The sequence below is a fragment of the Cetorhinus maximus genome, chromosome 7 (genome assembly GCF_964194155.1).
Source record: "Cetorhinus maximus chromosome 7, sCetMax3.hap1.1, whole genome shotgun sequence".
Classification (NCBI taxonomy): domain Eukaryota; kingdom Metazoa; phylum Chordata; class Chondrichthyes; order Lamniformes; family Cetorhinidae; genus Cetorhinus; species Cetorhinus maximus.
In genome coordinates, this window is record NC_135885.1 from 45161840 (window position 1) to 45179983 (window position 18144).

Genomic DNA, 18144 nt, shown 5'->3' on the forward strand with positions numbered 1-18144 from the left:
CAGTGTTGAGGGAGAGCTGCATCAGTAAGAAACACAAGAGAAAAATTAGCATTGCTAATTGCCACTGAATTACAAAACAAAAAAAGTAAAAATAGAATTATGGGAAACAGTGGGCAAGCCAGGCAGCAGCTTTAGAGAGAAGGGAGACAGTCTACCTGAAGTACTGATTGCTTTTAGTAATTTTATGTTTGTTCTTAATGATATCCATATATGCTGAAAATGTTGCTCCTTTCAAATCTTTTTATGCTGAATATTTAGCTACCTGATGTAATTTTCTTACATGTCCAATAAATTGTTATTCTACATTTCATCTGTAGTTAAAAACAAACTTTGGGGCCAGATATTTGTTGGAGTAGATTTTCATCTTCATTGTCTGGTTGATAATCTAGTTGAACAGGTCATTGCCCTTTATAGAACCTGCCTGATTTCATTACATTGAAAATAATTAATGAGAATTAGACAGTTTCATTAAAGGCAGGCAATCTACTCCTACCAGTGTTGTCCACATGTGTCTTTCATTTACTTGCCATCATTCTCTCTGCCAATTCTGTGACTTGCTACTTATATGCTCGGTCACTGGCACTAGAAGACCCACTTGCCCTTGTTCGGTCCACATTCACAAATGTTGCTTTTGCATTTGGTCTCCCTACTCTCCCGCTCTGTGCTTTATTCATCCTGCTGCTGCTTGACCTCTGTGGCCTCCAGTGTGTCACTCATCATGCAGCCTTTTGGGCCAATTAAGCACCGAACATGGTTCAATTGATAAACTCCAAAGCATGTCATTATTTTCCATCACATATTCTGCATGAAGACCTTTACTGGCTTTCTTCATCCTTTGTTGGAGTATGTTGGGTTGGTGGGGGATCAAATTATATGCTTTGGGTCAATGGGCAATCAAGTCACTATGGATGAATCTTGGACACCCAGTTCCAGACTGCTGGACACTCCACTACCTGACTACCATCTGCAAGGTGGGGGTGTTTGGCTGTCCCCAGACATGCAATTTATTGGCACCATCAGTCATCTTAACAACATTTTCTTTTAAATTGTCCTTTTTGTCAGGGTCCAGACTGCTTCCCTCCCCGTGTAGGAGTTTCCTTCTTTGCCCTCAACTGCTCCACATCCATGGCCTTGTAAGGAGCAGGTGGACAATTCACCCTTTACAAGGCCAAGTGGGAAATCCCAAATTTGTGATTCATGACAGATGGTATTTGAATCCGGGCCTTTCTCTAAATCACTTCACCAAACTGTTTCAGAACAGCTGAAGGTAATGACCCCAATATTTATATATAAATGAAAATGTACCGGTTCTGTTCCATAAAACTGAGGCCTGACTAGTTCATCAATTTCATAATTTTCAACATCCCACTCATAGACCAGTTCTGCATTCTTCCTTTTCCACCTTTCCAAAAAAATTGTACCTGGAAATGAAACCATATGTTTACTCAACCAGCTCAGAATTTTAAAACGATGGATTTAACGCACTCTGTAACAGGATGATGTCTGTTAAGCAGTAAAACACAGATGTTCAAGCTCATCATTTTCTATTCTGTTTTCTTAAAATCTGTCAGTGAAAAGTGAGAATAGGCAAAAATATGACAACAACCAACTTGCATTGCTCTCATACACATTCCGGTGGACATGACATATGCAGTATTGACAGATGCTTGGTACCAAGTTGCCTGTTTGCTTGTCACAGACTGAACAACAGGATAATGGAAACAAAGCCACATTATGCCTCTAGACAGCCAGTTTCTGTTATATATATCTACATCACTAAAGGCAGAGCCTAGCTGCCTAGCTGCAAGCTGTGGGGGCAGGGGTTGCCTGCTGATCAGTGATCCCTGCCTCAGCTTCCCCCTTTCACTGGCCAACCAATCATGGCCCCCCAACCCTCCAGCCAGAGCAGTGAATCTGCTTTACTTACCTTGGTATCTGGCCTCTAGTGATCATCCACATTGTGGACTGGCTGCAGTATCACCAATGGCCACCACTCATTGTGGCGCCATGGACTGGCTGCAGTATCACCAGTGGCCACCACTCATTGTGGCGCCACTGGGACTAGAGAGTTGCCAGTTATTTGATTGGCCATCAGGCCTTGGAGGTGGGTCATCCTCCCAGGTGGGGGCAGAAGCCACCACCAGAGCCATTTAATGGCCAGATGACCATAAAATCAGGTCAGGGCTTCCTGTCCTTGAGGAGGTGAGCTTGCCCCAACTTTTCAGCTGGGGTGGCAGGACCACCACCTCCACAAAAAATTCCAGCCAACATTCCAAGCGTGATCACATCAATATCTTGTACTGATTATCATCTCCTAGGATTTGTCCTTATTCCAAGATCCAATGAGCATTCATTACTTCTGCCACAGACTGTTAGTTTCAGTGAACTAACCCCAATAAACCTATCGTCCTGCAGCTCAGAGCCATTTAGTTTATGTCCCCACTGTTTACTTCCCTTTCTTAGACTTTTTACCTTGTATTTAACCACATTAGATGGCAGTTTCCACTCATAGCTCACCCTTCCAAATCTATGCCCATTGGTTATTGACCCCTCTACTAATGGAAAGAAGAATATAAAATGGAGGGTAAACCCCTGTCCGGGAGAGTGCTGGGGCTGCAGGGGCTGCCTTCCCTGCCCACGGCCCCCTCTTTGATTAAAAGAGAATCCCTCCTAGGCTGTCACTGGGAGGCAACTTCCATTGAGCTGGCAGCCTCCCCAACTAGTGGGGAGTCAATCCACCTTTGGCAAAACGTTGACAGCCTGAGAAAATGGGCTTTAGTAGGGCCTTTGCATGTTTAAATAAGCCTCCTGCCTCTGCTGCCAGTAAAATTTCTCAGTGGCGAAACATAGTCAGGGAGCCCACCCACCACGGTTCCTCTTAATTTTACTGGCTCCTCCCCTTCTCCTTGTTCCTGCCTCATGGTGGCTGGTAACATTTGCCCCAAGTTGCAGGTTTCATTTTATAGGTGATGCGGTAAGCTTATAGAAAATCTTATTCCGTTAAGTGTTGGATGAAAGTCTGAATTGTAACAAACAGTTAAAAATGCACAATTTTAAAAAGGTTCATCTCAGAACTCTGCAGTCTCTGATCATTTAGATAATATGTTTCTTTTTTGTTCCTCCTGTCAAAATGGACAATTCCACATTTTCCCACCTTATTCTCCATTTGCCAGATCTTTGCCCACTACTTAACCCATCTCTATCCCTTTGTCGCTTCCTTATATCCTCTTCACAACTTACTTTCCTACCTATCTTTGTGTCATCAGCAAATTTAGCAACCGCGCCTTTGGTCCCTTCACCCAAGTCATTTATATAAATTGTAAAAAGTTAAGGCCCCACTGATCCCTGTGGCACACCACTCGTTACATCTTGCCAACCAGAAATGACCCATTTATGCCTACACTCTGCTTCCTGTTAGCTAGTCAATCTTCTATCCATGCCAATATGTTACCCCGCTAGGCCATGAGCTTTTATTTTCCTCAATAACCTTTGATGTGGCACTTTAACAAATGCCTTCTGGAAATCTAAGTACAGTACATCCACTGGTTCCCCTTTATCCACAGCATATGCTACTTCTTCAAAGAACTCTAATAAATTGGTTAAACAGGATTTCCCTTTCACAAAACCATGTTGACTCTGCCTGATTACCTTCAATTTATCCAAGTGCCCTGCTATAACATCTTTAATAATAGCTTCTAATATTTTCTCTACAACAGATGTTAAGTTAATTGACCTATAGTTTCCTGCTTTATATCTCCCTCCCTTTTTGAATGAAGTAGTTACTATATTCCAATTTAATAGAACTTTCTCCAAGTTTGGAGGGGGGGGCGGGTGGGGGGATTCCCCAAGGGTTGGTACCAGAACCATGGCTTTTCTTGATGTATATTAACGGCTCAGACTTGGCTCTTTGAGCAGCATTTTGAAATGTGCAGATGACACTATACTTGGAGGTATAGTGAACTGTGAGGAGAATAGTGATAGACTTATAGGCTCATAGACGTCCACAGCACAGAAAGAGGCCATTCAGCCCTTCGTGTCCATCCTGGTCAACAAGGATCTGACTACACTGATTCCATTTGCCAGCGCTTGACTCATAGCCCTGGAGGCTATGGCAACTCAAGTGAATATCTAAATACTTCTTAAATGTTACGAGAGTTTCTGACTCAACCACCCTTTCAGGCAATGAGTTCCAGACACCCACCACCCTCTGGGTGAAAAAATTTCTCTTCAACTCCCCTCTTAGCCTTCTACCTCTTACCTTAAATCTATGACCCCTGGTTATTGACCCCTCTACTAATGGAAAAAGTGCCTTCCTATTCACGCTATCTATGCCCCTCATAATCTTATACACTTCTATCAGGTCCCCTCTCAACCTTCATGGCTCCAAGGAAAACAACCCCAGCCTATCCGATCTTTCCTCATAGCTCAGATCCTTCAGCCCAGGCAGTAACGTGCCACTTTGCCTTGGATCCCATGGGCTCTTACTTTCTTGACCAGTCTGCAATGAGGGGCCTTATCAAAAGCCTTGCTAAAGTCCATGTAGTCCACATCAAATGCATTACCCTCATCAACACTCCTGGTTACCTCCTCAAAAAATTCGATCAAATTTGTCAAACATGACCTACCCTTAATAAATCCATGCTAACTATCCCTGATTAATCCATGTCTCTCCAAGTGCAGATATATTCTGTCCCTCAGAATTCTTTCTAGTAACTTCCCCACCACGAGGTTAGACTGACTGGCCTGTAATTTCTTGGTCTATCCCTTCCTCCCTTTTTTAATAATGGGATAACGTTAGCAGTCCTCCAGTTCTCTGGCACCTCACCTGTGGCCAGAAAGGATTTGAAAATTACTGCCAGGGCCCGTGATATCTCTTCCCTTGCCTACCTCAACAGCCTGCTATACACCTCATCCGGGCCTGCTGATTTATCCACTTTTAAGGCCGTTAAACCCACTAATACCGCCTCCCTCTCTATATTAATTTCCTCTAATATTCCATAATCCTCCACCCTGATGTCTATATCTGCATTGTCCTTTTCTATTGTGAAGACTGACACAAAGTATTCATTGAGGACTGTACCTATGTCTTCCGGGTCCACACACACATTACCCCTATGGTCCCTAATTGGCCCTGCTCTTTCCCTAGTTATTCTCTTGCTCTTTATATATTTAAAAATCCCCTTTGGGTTTTCCTTTATTCTACCCACCAATACTTTCTCATGCACTCTCTTAGCTTTTCTAATTTCCTTTTTAAGTTCCCCTCTGCACTTTTTATACTCCTCTAGGGACTCTGCATATTGAGCCCTTGGTATCTGTCATAAGCTTCTCTTTTTTTCTTAATCCTAACCTTTATGTTCCTTGACATCCAGGGTTCTCTGGACTTGGTCCCCACCTTTGTCTTTATGGGAACACATTTGCCCTGTACTCTCGCTTCAACAGTTCTGATGAAGAGTCATCGGACTCGAAACGTTAACTCTGTCTTCCTTTCCACAGATGCTGTCAGACTTGCTGAGTTTTTCCTGCAATTTTTGTTTTTGTGTCATAAAAACACATTTGGTTCACCAATGTCTTATAGGGAAGGAAATCTGCTGTCCTTACATGTGACTCTTGACCCACAGCAATTTGGTTCACTCTGAAATGGCCTAGCAAGCTACGCAGTTCTCAAGGGCAATTAGGGACGGTCAATAATTGCTGGCCCAGCCAATGATGCCTACATCCTATGAATGAATTTTTAAAAAACTCTGGGCACCACATTTTAGGAAGGGTGTGAAGGCTTTAAAGACAATGCAGTAACGGATAGGAGAATGGTGTCAGGGATGAGGAACTTCAAGACACTATTTTTGTTTAAAATAGTGTTTTTCACAACCATGGCCAATGAACTACTTTTGAAGTATAGTCACTATGGTAATGTAGAAACTTCAGTTATAAAGATAGATTGCAGAAGTTGGGATTGTTCTCCTTGGAGAAGAGGTTGAGAGGAGATTTGATAGGGATGTTCAAAATCATGAAGGGTCTAGACAGAGCAGGTAGAAAGAAACTATTCCCATTGGCAGAAGGGTTGAGAACCAGAGCATACAGATTTAACGTGATTGGCAAAACAATAAAAAACAACTGCAGGGCCACAGGGAAAGTGCAGGAAAGTGGCATTAGCTAAATTGCCAAGTGGTCTCCTTCTATGCTGTAACCAAGGATTTTATGATGATTCCACGATTTAATGTCAATTATGCCTGTAGACATGCACTCAGAGAAGCAATGCACATTGATTTCAAGTGCAGCTTGGTGAAAGATAGATGCAAGTGGAATTTACTGTCCCCCACAGATAGGATTTCTGTAATGTACAAATAATACTTCAAATATTCCTCTTTTCCTTCGGATATGATGCGTGGCCAGAATATTTTCTCCCAACTACTATACTTTATTGTAGTTTAAAGAGGATCCTTACCCCAAATGCAGATGATAAGCCCAAATATTGGTGTAGCAGCATTGTCAAAGGAAGACTTGATTACATTAAAGACATCATCTGAAAGAACCCTGTGAGGGAAACAGGATGAATGAGAGAAACAGTAAAACTTCCAACAAAAACAATTGGCACATTTAAAATAATGCATTTTACTTGTTTCACTATTGATCTTCAGTTGTAAATCCATATCGTGCAGCAGTGAGTAAAAAGAATTATTACTCTTCTTGCTCAGACTGTACAATTTGGAGACCAAGCAAGTTAACAATTCCAGCCTTGGGAGACTTCAGGTGCAATCTTCAACACCTGCCTGAAATAAGCACAAAGTAAGCAAAGTGGCCACATCACCCACACAAGCACAGCCATTTAAAATTTGGGCCTTATTTAAAAGTGACCAAGCAGCTGGAGGTACCAATAACAGGTGCCCTTGAATGGCGACTGAAGTACACCTGGCACCATATTCCCTTGGGTGACATTTAGACCCCTCTGGCAGGCACTAAGTGCCTTGCATAATCTAATTAAGGGCCTAACATCAGTTTCAATGTTCTACTTCAAAATTCAGCAGGACTGAGTGGACCATACACTGGGCATGCTCTTCAGTTTTTCACGTTCCTCTGCAGCTTAACCAACTATCCTTGAAATGCATAATGAGTCTGTACCTGCAAAAAAATCTCCCTCAATATAGAGAACTGTAGCTTGATATATTTGAGCAGAAGCAGTTTCAGGAATGCATGCACCGCGTAGTGTTGCACAGTCATGGCGATTGAGCCATTGAAGGGTTTTGGAGATTATAGTTCATGTCATTGAATGTACGAGTGTTGTGAGTATGTTGCAAAAGCGAATAGAATGTTAGGATGAATAGTTAGGACAATTAAATACAAAGCTTTCTTTATACAATCTTAATACAATCACTTCTTTATACAAGGCCTTGGTTGCAACACATTTACAAAACTGTGCCCAGTTTTAATTTCCATATATGGTGGCAAATATTGAGGTCCTGGAAACGGTTCAGTGGATGCCCACTTGATTGATATGCAAGGCAGAATTTGCCATTCTGGAGGCTGTGCGGTGGTGGACAGGAAAGTCGGTGCAGTTCCCGCTGGCCGGCGGGGCGGGTCACTGTACCAGATCGTCCGCTTTTTATCTCACTATGTATGCATAAACAAAGAGCAAGACATATCTCATAGTGGGGTGGTCTGGGATTCGTCCATCCTGCCGTTACCTAATCTGGTCGAAGTGGATAAATGGTACCCGCGCACACATTGACTCTCTGCAGCCCATGACTTATCGTGGCAAACAGCAGAATGGCCCCCAGAAGAGACAAACCATGTGCACTGAAGTTCAGTGACAAGGCACTGGTGGCACTCCTCCAGGCAGTTGAGGACTGGCAGGAGGTCCTTTACCCCATGATGGGAGACAGAGGTCCACCAACCTCGCCACCAATGCTTGGCAGGGCAGTCAGCACCTGCAGAGCCACAGTGCTGAAAATGGATGAATGACCTCATCCACTCTGCCAGGGTAAGTCAACCTTCTCACTCTCAATTCACACTCTCATAAGGCCATCTGGTATCCACAGGGATCTCACACACTATCAGCACAAGTCACATCTTCAGCACTTACAAAGGTCCGCTCAGCACACGCACAAGTCAGGCTGGCTTATCATCTGCTTTGGCCTCCCTCCTGCTCACAGTCGGTCCATCTGTCTTTATGCAGGACAAAATTGCCCTTACAGGGAGGTGGTGGTCCAGTGGTATTGTCACTGGGCTAGCAATCCAGAGACCCAGGGTAATGCTCTGTGGACCCAGGTTCAAATCCCACCAGGACTGATGGTGAATCCAAGTGTAGTGATAACTTCTCACCTGGGTGCTGCCAACTCCTGTGTGCACCCGCCAACCGAAATATCACATGATGATGTTGGGACGCTTGCCCGATGTCATCGTGTGTCACATTACGATCGTCCGGGTCAGGCATGCGCCCACCCGACGAGAGAAAAACTCTGGCCCAGGTATATCCTGAACACAAAAAACAGGACAAATCCAACTTAGCCAATTACTGCCCCATCAGTTCACTCTTGATGATCAGTAAAGTGATGGAAGGGGTCATCAACAGTGCTTTCAAGTGGCACTTGCTTAGTAATGCCCACTGATGCTCAGTTTGGATTCCAGCAAGTCCACTCAGCTCCTGACCTCATTTCAGCCTTGGTACAAACATGGACAAAAGAGCTGAACTCCAGAGGTGAGGTGAGAGTGACTGGGCTTGACATCAAGGCAGCATTTAACTGAGTGTGGCATCAAGGAGCCCTAGCAAAACTGGAGTCAATGGAAAGCAGGGGGAAAACTCTATGCTGGTTGGAGTCATGCCTAGCACAAAGGAAGATGGTTGTGGTTGTTGGAGGTCAATCATCTCAGTTCCAGGACATCACTGCAGGAGTTCCTCAGGGTAGTGTCCTAGGCCCAACCATCTTCAGCTGCTTCACCAATGATCTTCCTTCCATCATAAGGTCACAAGTGCAAATGTTCACTACTGACTGCACAATGTTCAGCACCATTTGCGACTCCTCAGATACTGAACCATGTCCAAATGCAGCAAGACCTGGACAATATTCAGGCTTGGGCTGACAAGTGGCAAGTAACATTCATGCCACACAAGTGTCAGGCAATGACCATCTCCAACAAGAGATAATCTAAGCATCGCCCCTTGACATTCAATGGCATTAACATTGCTGAATCCTGGGGGGGCTTACCATTGACCAGAATCTGAACTGGACTAGCCATATAAATGCTGTGCCTACAAGACCAGGTCAGAGGTCAGGAATCCTGTGGCGTGTAACTCGCCTCCTGACTCCCCAAAGCCTGTCCACCATCTACAAGGCATAAGTAAGGAGTGTGATGGAATACTCTCCACTTGCCAAAGCAGCCCACTTAATTGGCACCCCATCCACAAACATTCGCTGCCTCCGCCATCGATGCACAGCAGCAGCCGTGTGTACCATCTTCAAGATGCACTGCAGGAACTCACCAAGGCTCCTTAGACAGCACCTTCCAAACCCATGACCACTCCCATCTAGAAGGACAAGGGCAGCAGACACATGGGAACACCACCACCTGGAAGTTCCCCTCCAAGGCACTCACCAACCTAACTTGGAAATACATCGCTGTTCCTTCACTGTCGCTGGGTCAAATCCTGGAACTCTCTACCTAACAGTACTGTGGGTGTACCTACACCACAGGGGCTGCACTGGTTCAAGCAGGCAGCTCACCGCTACCTTCTCAAGGGCAATTAGGGATGGGCAATAAATGCTGGCCCAGCCAGCGATGCCCACATCCTGTGAATTAATTAAAAAAAACAACAGGGTGAGATCCCAGACAGGAGGGGGGATGCCGGAGCTCAGGCCACTCACCCACTTTGAGGAGCAGGTGGCTGAGCCGGCTGGCGAGGACAAGGGCCGCTCCTACACTGAAGGTGAGCTTGGCATCTCCCAACAAGCCAGTGAGGCGCCATCCACTAATCTTCGCCCACCAAAACTGTGACTGCTCTTTAATGTAGGTGACTATCCAGCCAATCACTAATCATCTCTTCTCTCTATTACAGACACCAGCAAGAAAATGAGGAGGAACACCGCCAGCCAGCCCATCAGCCCCAGCTCCCAGACCACCTTGGATGAGGATCCTGAGGACCCACTAGATGTAGAGCCATCACAGAGTTCACCCACACCCTCCACCAGCGCAGAGACATACGCCTCAGTGGGGCGTATTTTTAGAGCAGGCTTTGGGTTACCATCTGTTGAGCACAGCACAGATTTGGGTCCACAGCAGGTGGAGGCAGTGACCGCTCGGACGACTGCTGGAGGCCAGGCTCCTGCTGAGTCCGAGACCAATGAGGAGCCTTTGGAATCGGCCCTCAGAAAGATGTTGGAGCTCCAAAGATAAGCAAGAGTACAGCAGGCAGGGTTGTCAGAGGCTGTCAGCGGATCAGAATGGAGGATGGAGGAGTCAGTCCACGTTCAGTCTGATGCCGTGGCAACAACATTCCAGCACACTGAGATCACCATTGGACCTGACTCACAGGATCACATCCTTGACTGAGAGTGACAGATCACTGCGTCCCAAAGAACAATCTCATGATGCGGACTCAGTCTGAGGATGAGGCCAGAACATTATTCTTGCATGGGGGATGGCCTGTGGAGAGATGCTGCAGTCTGGAGTCAGATCAGACCTATAGTGATGGTGTGCAGGTCCGAGCACCTATCCAGCAGAAAATGAGCGTTCTGCTGGACCAGCATCGCCATGTCGAAGGCTGCCACATCAATGAAATGTTGGCTTGACGTTTGAAAAGACTGCACCGTGTATAATTTTTTCACAGTGTGTGTCTTATCCCATAACAGAACGGCCACATGCTCCAGAGGCTGCCTAGCCTTCCAAGGATGAGGCAGGTTGTGACTACTCATTCTGAGATTGACGTCCTTCATTGAGATGCTGAGAATAGCAAAGGTGTTAATGTCAAGCCTGCATGGAAGGCAAAGGTGAAAGAGGCTCGTATGAGCTAGTCGTCTTCGTCGTCTTGGAGCCTTGTGGCCAACAGGATCTCACAGGCACATCTGCTGCATCTGGCCCATGCTATGGCCTCTTCCTCTGGGGCTTCAACTACCTCGGCCTCATCGAGCTCATCCCTCATCCTTAGCAGAGCAGGTGTGCAGCTCCTCCATCTCTCCATCTGGCAATCATCTTCCCTTTCGAGTAGCAAGTCCAAGCCATTACGATGCTGAGACCCTCTGGGGAGAGTACTGGAGAGCACTGCCTGACTTGTCCAGACATCGGAAAAATACCTTCAGCATGCCAATGGTCTGCTCAATCTAGCAGCGTGTCACAGAATGAGCCACATTGTACCTCTCCTCTGAAGCACTTTGTGGCTGCCAAATGGGCGTCATTAACCATGTCTTTTTAATTGATAAGTCACCCCTGTATGTGCTGAAGGCCCTCAAAGATCTATGGCGCCTACGAGTGACTCAAGGCGTAAGAGTCACACGAGCTCCAAGGGTATCTCGCACAGACCTGCATAATCTGCTTTTGATGACCACAGATCAGCTGCACATTGAGAGAGTGGAAGCATTTTCCATTGATAAATCATTGTGGCTGCTGCCAGGGAGGTCTTAAAGCCACATGTGTGCAGTCGGTGGTACCCTGCACCTGTGTGAAGTTGGAGATTGCTGCAAATCCCACTGCTCTGGCAGCCTGGCTGACTTCATCCAGGGATAACTGAATGTAATTGTGTGCCTTGCTAAATAGTGTGTCAGTGGCCTCTCAGATGCAATTATAAGCAGAGGATTGTCATATTCCACAGAGGTCCCCAGTGGAGTCCTGGAACGAGCCGTTCGCAAAACAGTTGAGTGCGGCAGTCACCTTTAGAACCACTGACAATGGATGGCCTCCCAGCTCATGTGGCATCAGATCCTCCTGAAGAATGTGGTAGATGTGAACCACCATATCCCTTAACAAGCAAAGGCATCGTCCATCTGCAAGTAATAGAGGCGTCTTCAGTACACCCTGGCTCGTGTCAAATGCCTCCATGGAATTGGTCTCTCCGTCACTGCTTCAGGATCTTCATGGAGCCCCACTGGCCCATATTCCTCAGGGTGAGGCTCTTACCTTCGCCCTGCCTGTCAGCGACGGCTCCTTCTTCACTTCCTCAGTTTCATGAGAGCTAGGAAAAAGGCAGCATTGCCTACTAGCTCCATTGTGCACTCCTCCTCTTCTCTGTGGAAAAATTGAATAGAGACGTGATTAAACGTAGTCGTGCAATGATCACTTGCCAGCACCAAGCTAGGGAGTCATTGTGAAGCTTTTGGGCTGCCCTCATTCCAGACATTCCCTCCCCGGATCATTCCTTGCAGCTGTAGACAGCACTAAGGATCACTGGAAGCTGATTTCCCCCACCACCCCCCACCGCCCCAATGGCCCAGGCATGACACTACTTTCACAATGGGGGTTGGATCTAGATGACTACAGCCAGGCACCGTAAGCCTTAGACAGGGCATTGTCCAGCTGCCTCCTTTGGAATAGACTAGGGCCCAGCCTTGCACTAATGCAATGACTGTAATCGTTGAGGCGTGTAAAGCTGGAACCTCTCAGTTGCAACATGTAGGTGTATTTGGGGCATTTTGCATTTGTACTTTAGCCATCGCTCCTTTACAGTTGGATTATTCTAACCTTTGTGCATTCCTATGAGAGGGACAAATGATCATTCAAACCCAAACAACATTTGACCCCAAGTCGGAATGGATTCTTGCAAGAATGAGCACCATCCTGCAAGAATACAAAGATGTGCCTATTCTCCACCTGAACAAGCTAAAGGAAATTGCCAATTTTGCAACAGTCACAGGGGAATCTCACTCCTCTCCAATTCCAGCAAAATCTTCACCAGAATTCTTCTGAATCCCTGAATGCAACATTTTACCCAGGATCTCCTGCTAGTGAGTCAGTGTGGTTTCAGAAACAGTCCAGGAACCACTAATATGGCATTTGCAGTTGGACAATTCCAGGAGAAATGCCAAGAACAGACCCTGGACCTCTCCACCATGTTTACTGACCTGATCAAGGGCTTTGACAATGTCAGCCATAAGGGCTGCCCTGAGAAATTCATCACAATGGTTTTACAGTTCCATACTGGGATGCTTGTGCGTGGCCTGCATGATGGTCTTCTGACATATTTTCAGTCACTAATGGAGTTAAACAGGGCTGCATGCAAGCACCAATCCTCTTTGGCATGTTTTTTACTCCGCCATGCTCTCTGATGCCTTCCCTAATAGTGATCTTGGCATTGGGATCAGATATCACATGGACGGGAAGCTGTTCAATCTGAGATGACTTCAGGCAAAGACCAATGTCTCCAAGGACTTTGCGATTCCCTGTCTGCACTTGCTGGTCTCGCAATGTAGCAGGGATTTGTCCTCAAGTACATGTGATTACTTCTGCCTTATGATCAGTGCGAAGAAAACTGAAGTAATATACTAGCTTGCTCCATGAAAGCCCTATCTCAAGCCCAAGGTTTCAGTCCATAACCAGAGAAACTGTCAGCAGCCGGTAAGTTCACGTATTTTGGCAGCACACTCTCTCGAGCTGTCTACATTGATGACAAAACACATGCAAGAATTGCCAAAGCAACTGCTGCCTTTGGCAGACTTTGAACATCAGTCTGGGAATGAAGAGGAATAAGCCTACCTAACAAACTGAAAGTCTATAGTACAATAGCCCTGCCCACTCTACTCTGCAAATGGGGGACCTGGACTGCATACTAGCTTTGTGCCATGAAGCTCAACCACTTTCACTTGAGCTGCCCTCAGAAGCTGCTGGAGATCAGATGGCAGGACAAAATGCCAGACATTGAGATGCTCACTCCAGCTGGTATGCCACGTATCCACACCATACTGAGGCAGTCACAACTGAGTTGGACTGGTTATGTACCAAGAACGCCTGACACTCACTTACCAAAGCAAACCTTCTATGGAGAGTTTGAGTCTGGGGTGTGCTTTCATGGCAGTCAAAGGAAGTGCTCCAAGGACACTCTGAAGGTTTCACTTGGAAGTTTTGATATCAGCTTTGAGTCCTGGGAGAAGCTCACCCAGAATCGCTGCACCTAACGCCACCAAATAAAAAATAGTGCGGCCTCCTTCAAAAACAAATGCATTTCAGAGGCAGAGAGAAAATGCAAGGGCAAGAAATCCCGAGCCAGCAACTTGTCCAAAACTCAGTTGTCTGTGCTATCCTGTCCTATTTGCAGCAGAACCTTCCAGACACAGATCAGGCTCAGCAGTCACCAATGTACCCACCAGAACCCTACCAAACATGCCAGATGATGAACACGGTCACCTTAGCCTCGACGAATGAACAAGACATGCTGACTGATGTAATTGCCTGTCTGCTTTGCATACTTTTAACACACAATCCTAACACCCTCACCAAAATGGCAGCCAGTGGAGGATATGTGTGCACGCTGTGTGGATGTCATTCTGAACCAAAGCGGCACCCAAAACACTGAAACTGTAAGCATTGAGGAATCAAATTTGGAAACCTCTAAACTGTGATACTATTGCTTTCTTTCGAGTGCTACAGCAAAGTTTACAAGTCCCTGTCTCCAGCCTTTACCACATATGATATTTATGTTATTAATAGTTTCATACTATTTTTTATTGCTACCTAATGGTCAATATGACTTCTATGTATGTTAATGTTTTGCTTTAGTTCCCTGTTGTGTCAAAACACGTCCTTATTTGTCAAGTTTAGTTATCAAGTTGAATCCAGCATTATCACTAACTGCTAGCATGTTTCTGTTGGAAAGTGGTGGTGTTATCATAACTGTTGTTATCTTGAAATAAGTTACATCTAAAAGGACAATTCTCTGATATTATCTGCTTTGTGATGATTTCCCAAGAGTTGACTGACAGTTTAAGAACAAAAGGAACATCGTTTATGCAATAAATACATTTAAGCATGTTATGGCAATCAGATTTCAAAGTAGAACACAATTGGCAAAACGTAAATGTAATGGCAGTGAAGCATCGGCCTGAATTTTCACTCCTGGGTTGGGAGCGCAAAGTCGACATAATTCCCAGCTTTGTAAACCCGGCCCAGGAAAAAGTGCCCCGGAAAGCCGGATTTTTGGTCCGGGGGGGAAGGGGGGGCACTGAGGGTGGCAACTAACCAACTAAGAGTGTTGGCAGCTAACACTGAAACCGTGTGCAGAGGCAGGCTAGGCGAAAAGCCTGCCGGCACTTTGTTGAACTTTCTGAAAAAAACATAAACTAGCCCTCCAGCCCTCACCCATTACATTCTCTCACCCCCTGCACATACTCCCCATGCCCCATCCATGCCAGGCCATGCCACCTCATGACCCCACCACTCAAACCCTTAATGCCAATGCATGTCCCTCTACTCAGCCCCCATGGCCCTTCATACCCTCCACGCAACCTATGCCCCTCTACCTATCCCCATAGCCCTCTATAGCCCTTGTGCCAACTTAGTGCCAGTTCATGCTAACCCATACCCTCCATCCACCACCCTTTGCCCTTACACCTACCATGCCAACTCACCCCATTTGGAACATGCTGAGATGCGATAAAGTAAAGTGTCTATTAAATAATTCACTTTTTCAACAAAAAAACACTCTCATAAAACCCATTCACTACATTTATCTTCCTTTAATCCATTATAAAAACAAGCATTGGAATTCATAGTCCCAATTGGCAGAGATGGTGGTGTAGTGGTAATGTCACTAGTAATCCAGAGGCCCAGAGCTAATGCTCTGGGAACCCAGGTTCTAATCCCAATTTGGCAGCTGGTGGAATTTAAATAAATTTGGAATTAAATGCTAGGCTCAGTAATGGTGACCAGGAAACAATTGTTGTAAACCCATCTGGTTCACTAATGTCCTTTAGGGAAGGAAATCTGCCATCCATATCTGGCCTGGCCTACATGTGATTCCAGACCCACAGCAGTGAGGTTGACTCTTAAATGTCCCCTGAAATGGGGACATACAGTTGTATCAATCTGCTACAGTGTCAAAGGAATGAAATTGGATAGACCACCTGGCATTGACCTAAGTGTTGTATGTTGTCTCATGAAGAGGTTTGTATTATTGTCCTCCTTGAGGTGCCTTGCCAAGCTCCAGGCAAATTGCCATGAGTGCACTGAGGTTTGCAGTGCTGCTCTTGCCTGTTGAAGGCTGCCATAGGCAGTGAAATGTTGGCACGATGCTTGAAAAGACTGCACTTGATCTTTTCATATGTTTATGTGCCCGGACCAATTATAATAAGCGGCGACTGTGTAGAGAATGCATCATTACCATAATACAGAAGACACAACTGAAGCTAAATAATCTTATTTTCTACATGATGGGGAAAAATCGGCAAAGTTAATGCTAACAACAATTAAAATTATAGCACCGCCGATAATTTTTCATCCATTTGAAATGTCAAGAAGTTCACACTTACTGAAAAACACAATCACCATGTGCCTCAGTAGCACACGTCCTGTTAAGAATTTGCTCAATATTCCTTCTCCTTCCAGCAATATTGTCACAGATACCTCTGAAAGAAAGAAATGTGAGATCAGATTTATTTTCTGCTGTATATAGCGTGTATGCTAACGTGATTACTCTTTGTCAAGTGTAAACAACACAGCTCACAAATCTGACTGGTCTGAAAAAGATCTCTACTTGTGAGTGACAGTATTCTATTCACTCTGTGACCCTTATTGGTATGGAACATAGAGACATAGAAACAGGAGTAGGCCATTCATCCCTTTGAGCCTTCTCTGCCATTCAATTAGGTCATAGCTAATCTGTACCAACAATTCCCTTTACCCTTCTTAGCACAATCGTCATTGAGACCTTACTAAATCTTAACTAACAATTTTTTTGTTATTTACTCAAGTAACTTGGAGTTAAAAGGTCCTCAAAACACAGAACTGATTGTATCGGATGGGTATTTTTGTGTATGTCAGGGCATCAGGCACACTAAGCACACCCAAACCTTATTTCACCAATGGTGACCTAAACCTGGTCTCTGTGGTAGAGTGAGAGTCCTTGCAGCATTGATAACGGCTACATGAATGTGGCCATCCGTCTACTGTTCAATAAATAGCAGAAGAACCCCAGCCTATTTCTGGCTCAATAACTCCATTGAGGAAAAAATGGGACTCACCTTTAGGGTTGCTGCCTTGCTTAGAGAGATGCTGGATGCAGGGTACCCCCAAAATGGGCATCTGACTGGCAAACAACCAGGGCAATGAGGTGATAAGACCAACAATGCCCCTTCCATCTCATTTGAATGGCCACCCCAAGGCATGTACCTACTGCATAGAGACAGTCTTGGATATCCCAGGGTCGCATAAAGCCATCAGGTGTCTGTACCACATTTCCTGTGCTCGGCATCTTTGAGTAGGCATTCCATGGGACACCAGTGAAAATTGGCCCTTGCATTTCAAAAGGCACTTAAATTAACTCGAAGTAGAGAAACAAAATTTAATTGTGCATTGCAAGTGGATGACTGTAATGAAACATTACCTAAATTAGTCCAAATTATGGAGATTTCTAACTGTTTTATTAGCTTGCATTAATAATTGTTTGATATATTATACAGGTATTTAAAATGGGGTATAAAAACATCTGAAATATGTTCCTGAATGACCATTTACCTGATCTGATCCACTGCCTTATCTGCCACTTCTGGGATCATTTTTGGAGTTGAACAGACTATGCTACAGTTATATCCGTGCAATAATGTGTTCAGGTCACTGTAGGCATTGTAACATAATACACTGTAAAGAGAAATACATAGCATGTGATCATTGGCAAAACATTAATTCAGACTGGTTTAAGTCAAAATTTATTTGAGCATGTAAATGTTTTGCTCACTGCAGCAGTCATATAAGTACCAAGACGTTCATAATGTGGCCTGGAAATTCAACCACGTTGCAGGGCACGGGGTACACACTGCATGTCTTTGCTATTGCTGTCCCAGGAAACCCGTAATAGTTGTGCTGTGTGCTCATTATAACAAGTCAGGTGAGCAGCGGTGGGGTGCTGTGTTGGAACTTGGGAATCTCTGACATCACTTAAAGAGTAGCCAGCACTGGGAGGTGCACTCTGGCTGCAGACAACAAACAACAGGAGACACCTCCAAAGATAAAAAT

The 18144-nt window shown here is 45.1% G+C and overlaps 1 protein-coding gene across 2 annotated transcripts in view; it reads right to left on the minus strand.

The window, feature by feature from the left end:
• The window catches only part of LOC144682761 (anoctamin-7-like), a 97238-nt gene that overhangs the window by 34414 nt on the left and 44680 nt on the right, over positions 1-18144 (minus strand). For both annotated transcript variants that reach the window (XR_013577100.1, XM_078545420.1), the window contains exons 7-10: positions 17647-17769; positions 16443-16538; positions 6443-6531; positions 1306-1421 (exon numbers count right to left, since the gene is read on the minus strand). Coding sequence is in view for 1 of the 2 variants with exons in the window: in XM_078545420.1 (XP_078401546.1) it covers positions 1306-1421; positions 6443-6531; positions 16443-16538; positions 17647-17769 (424 nt within the window). In the remaining variant the exon portion in view is untranslated. The remainder of the gene's footprint in view (positions 1-1305; positions 1422-6442; positions 6532-16442; positions 16539-17646; positions 17770-18144) is intronic.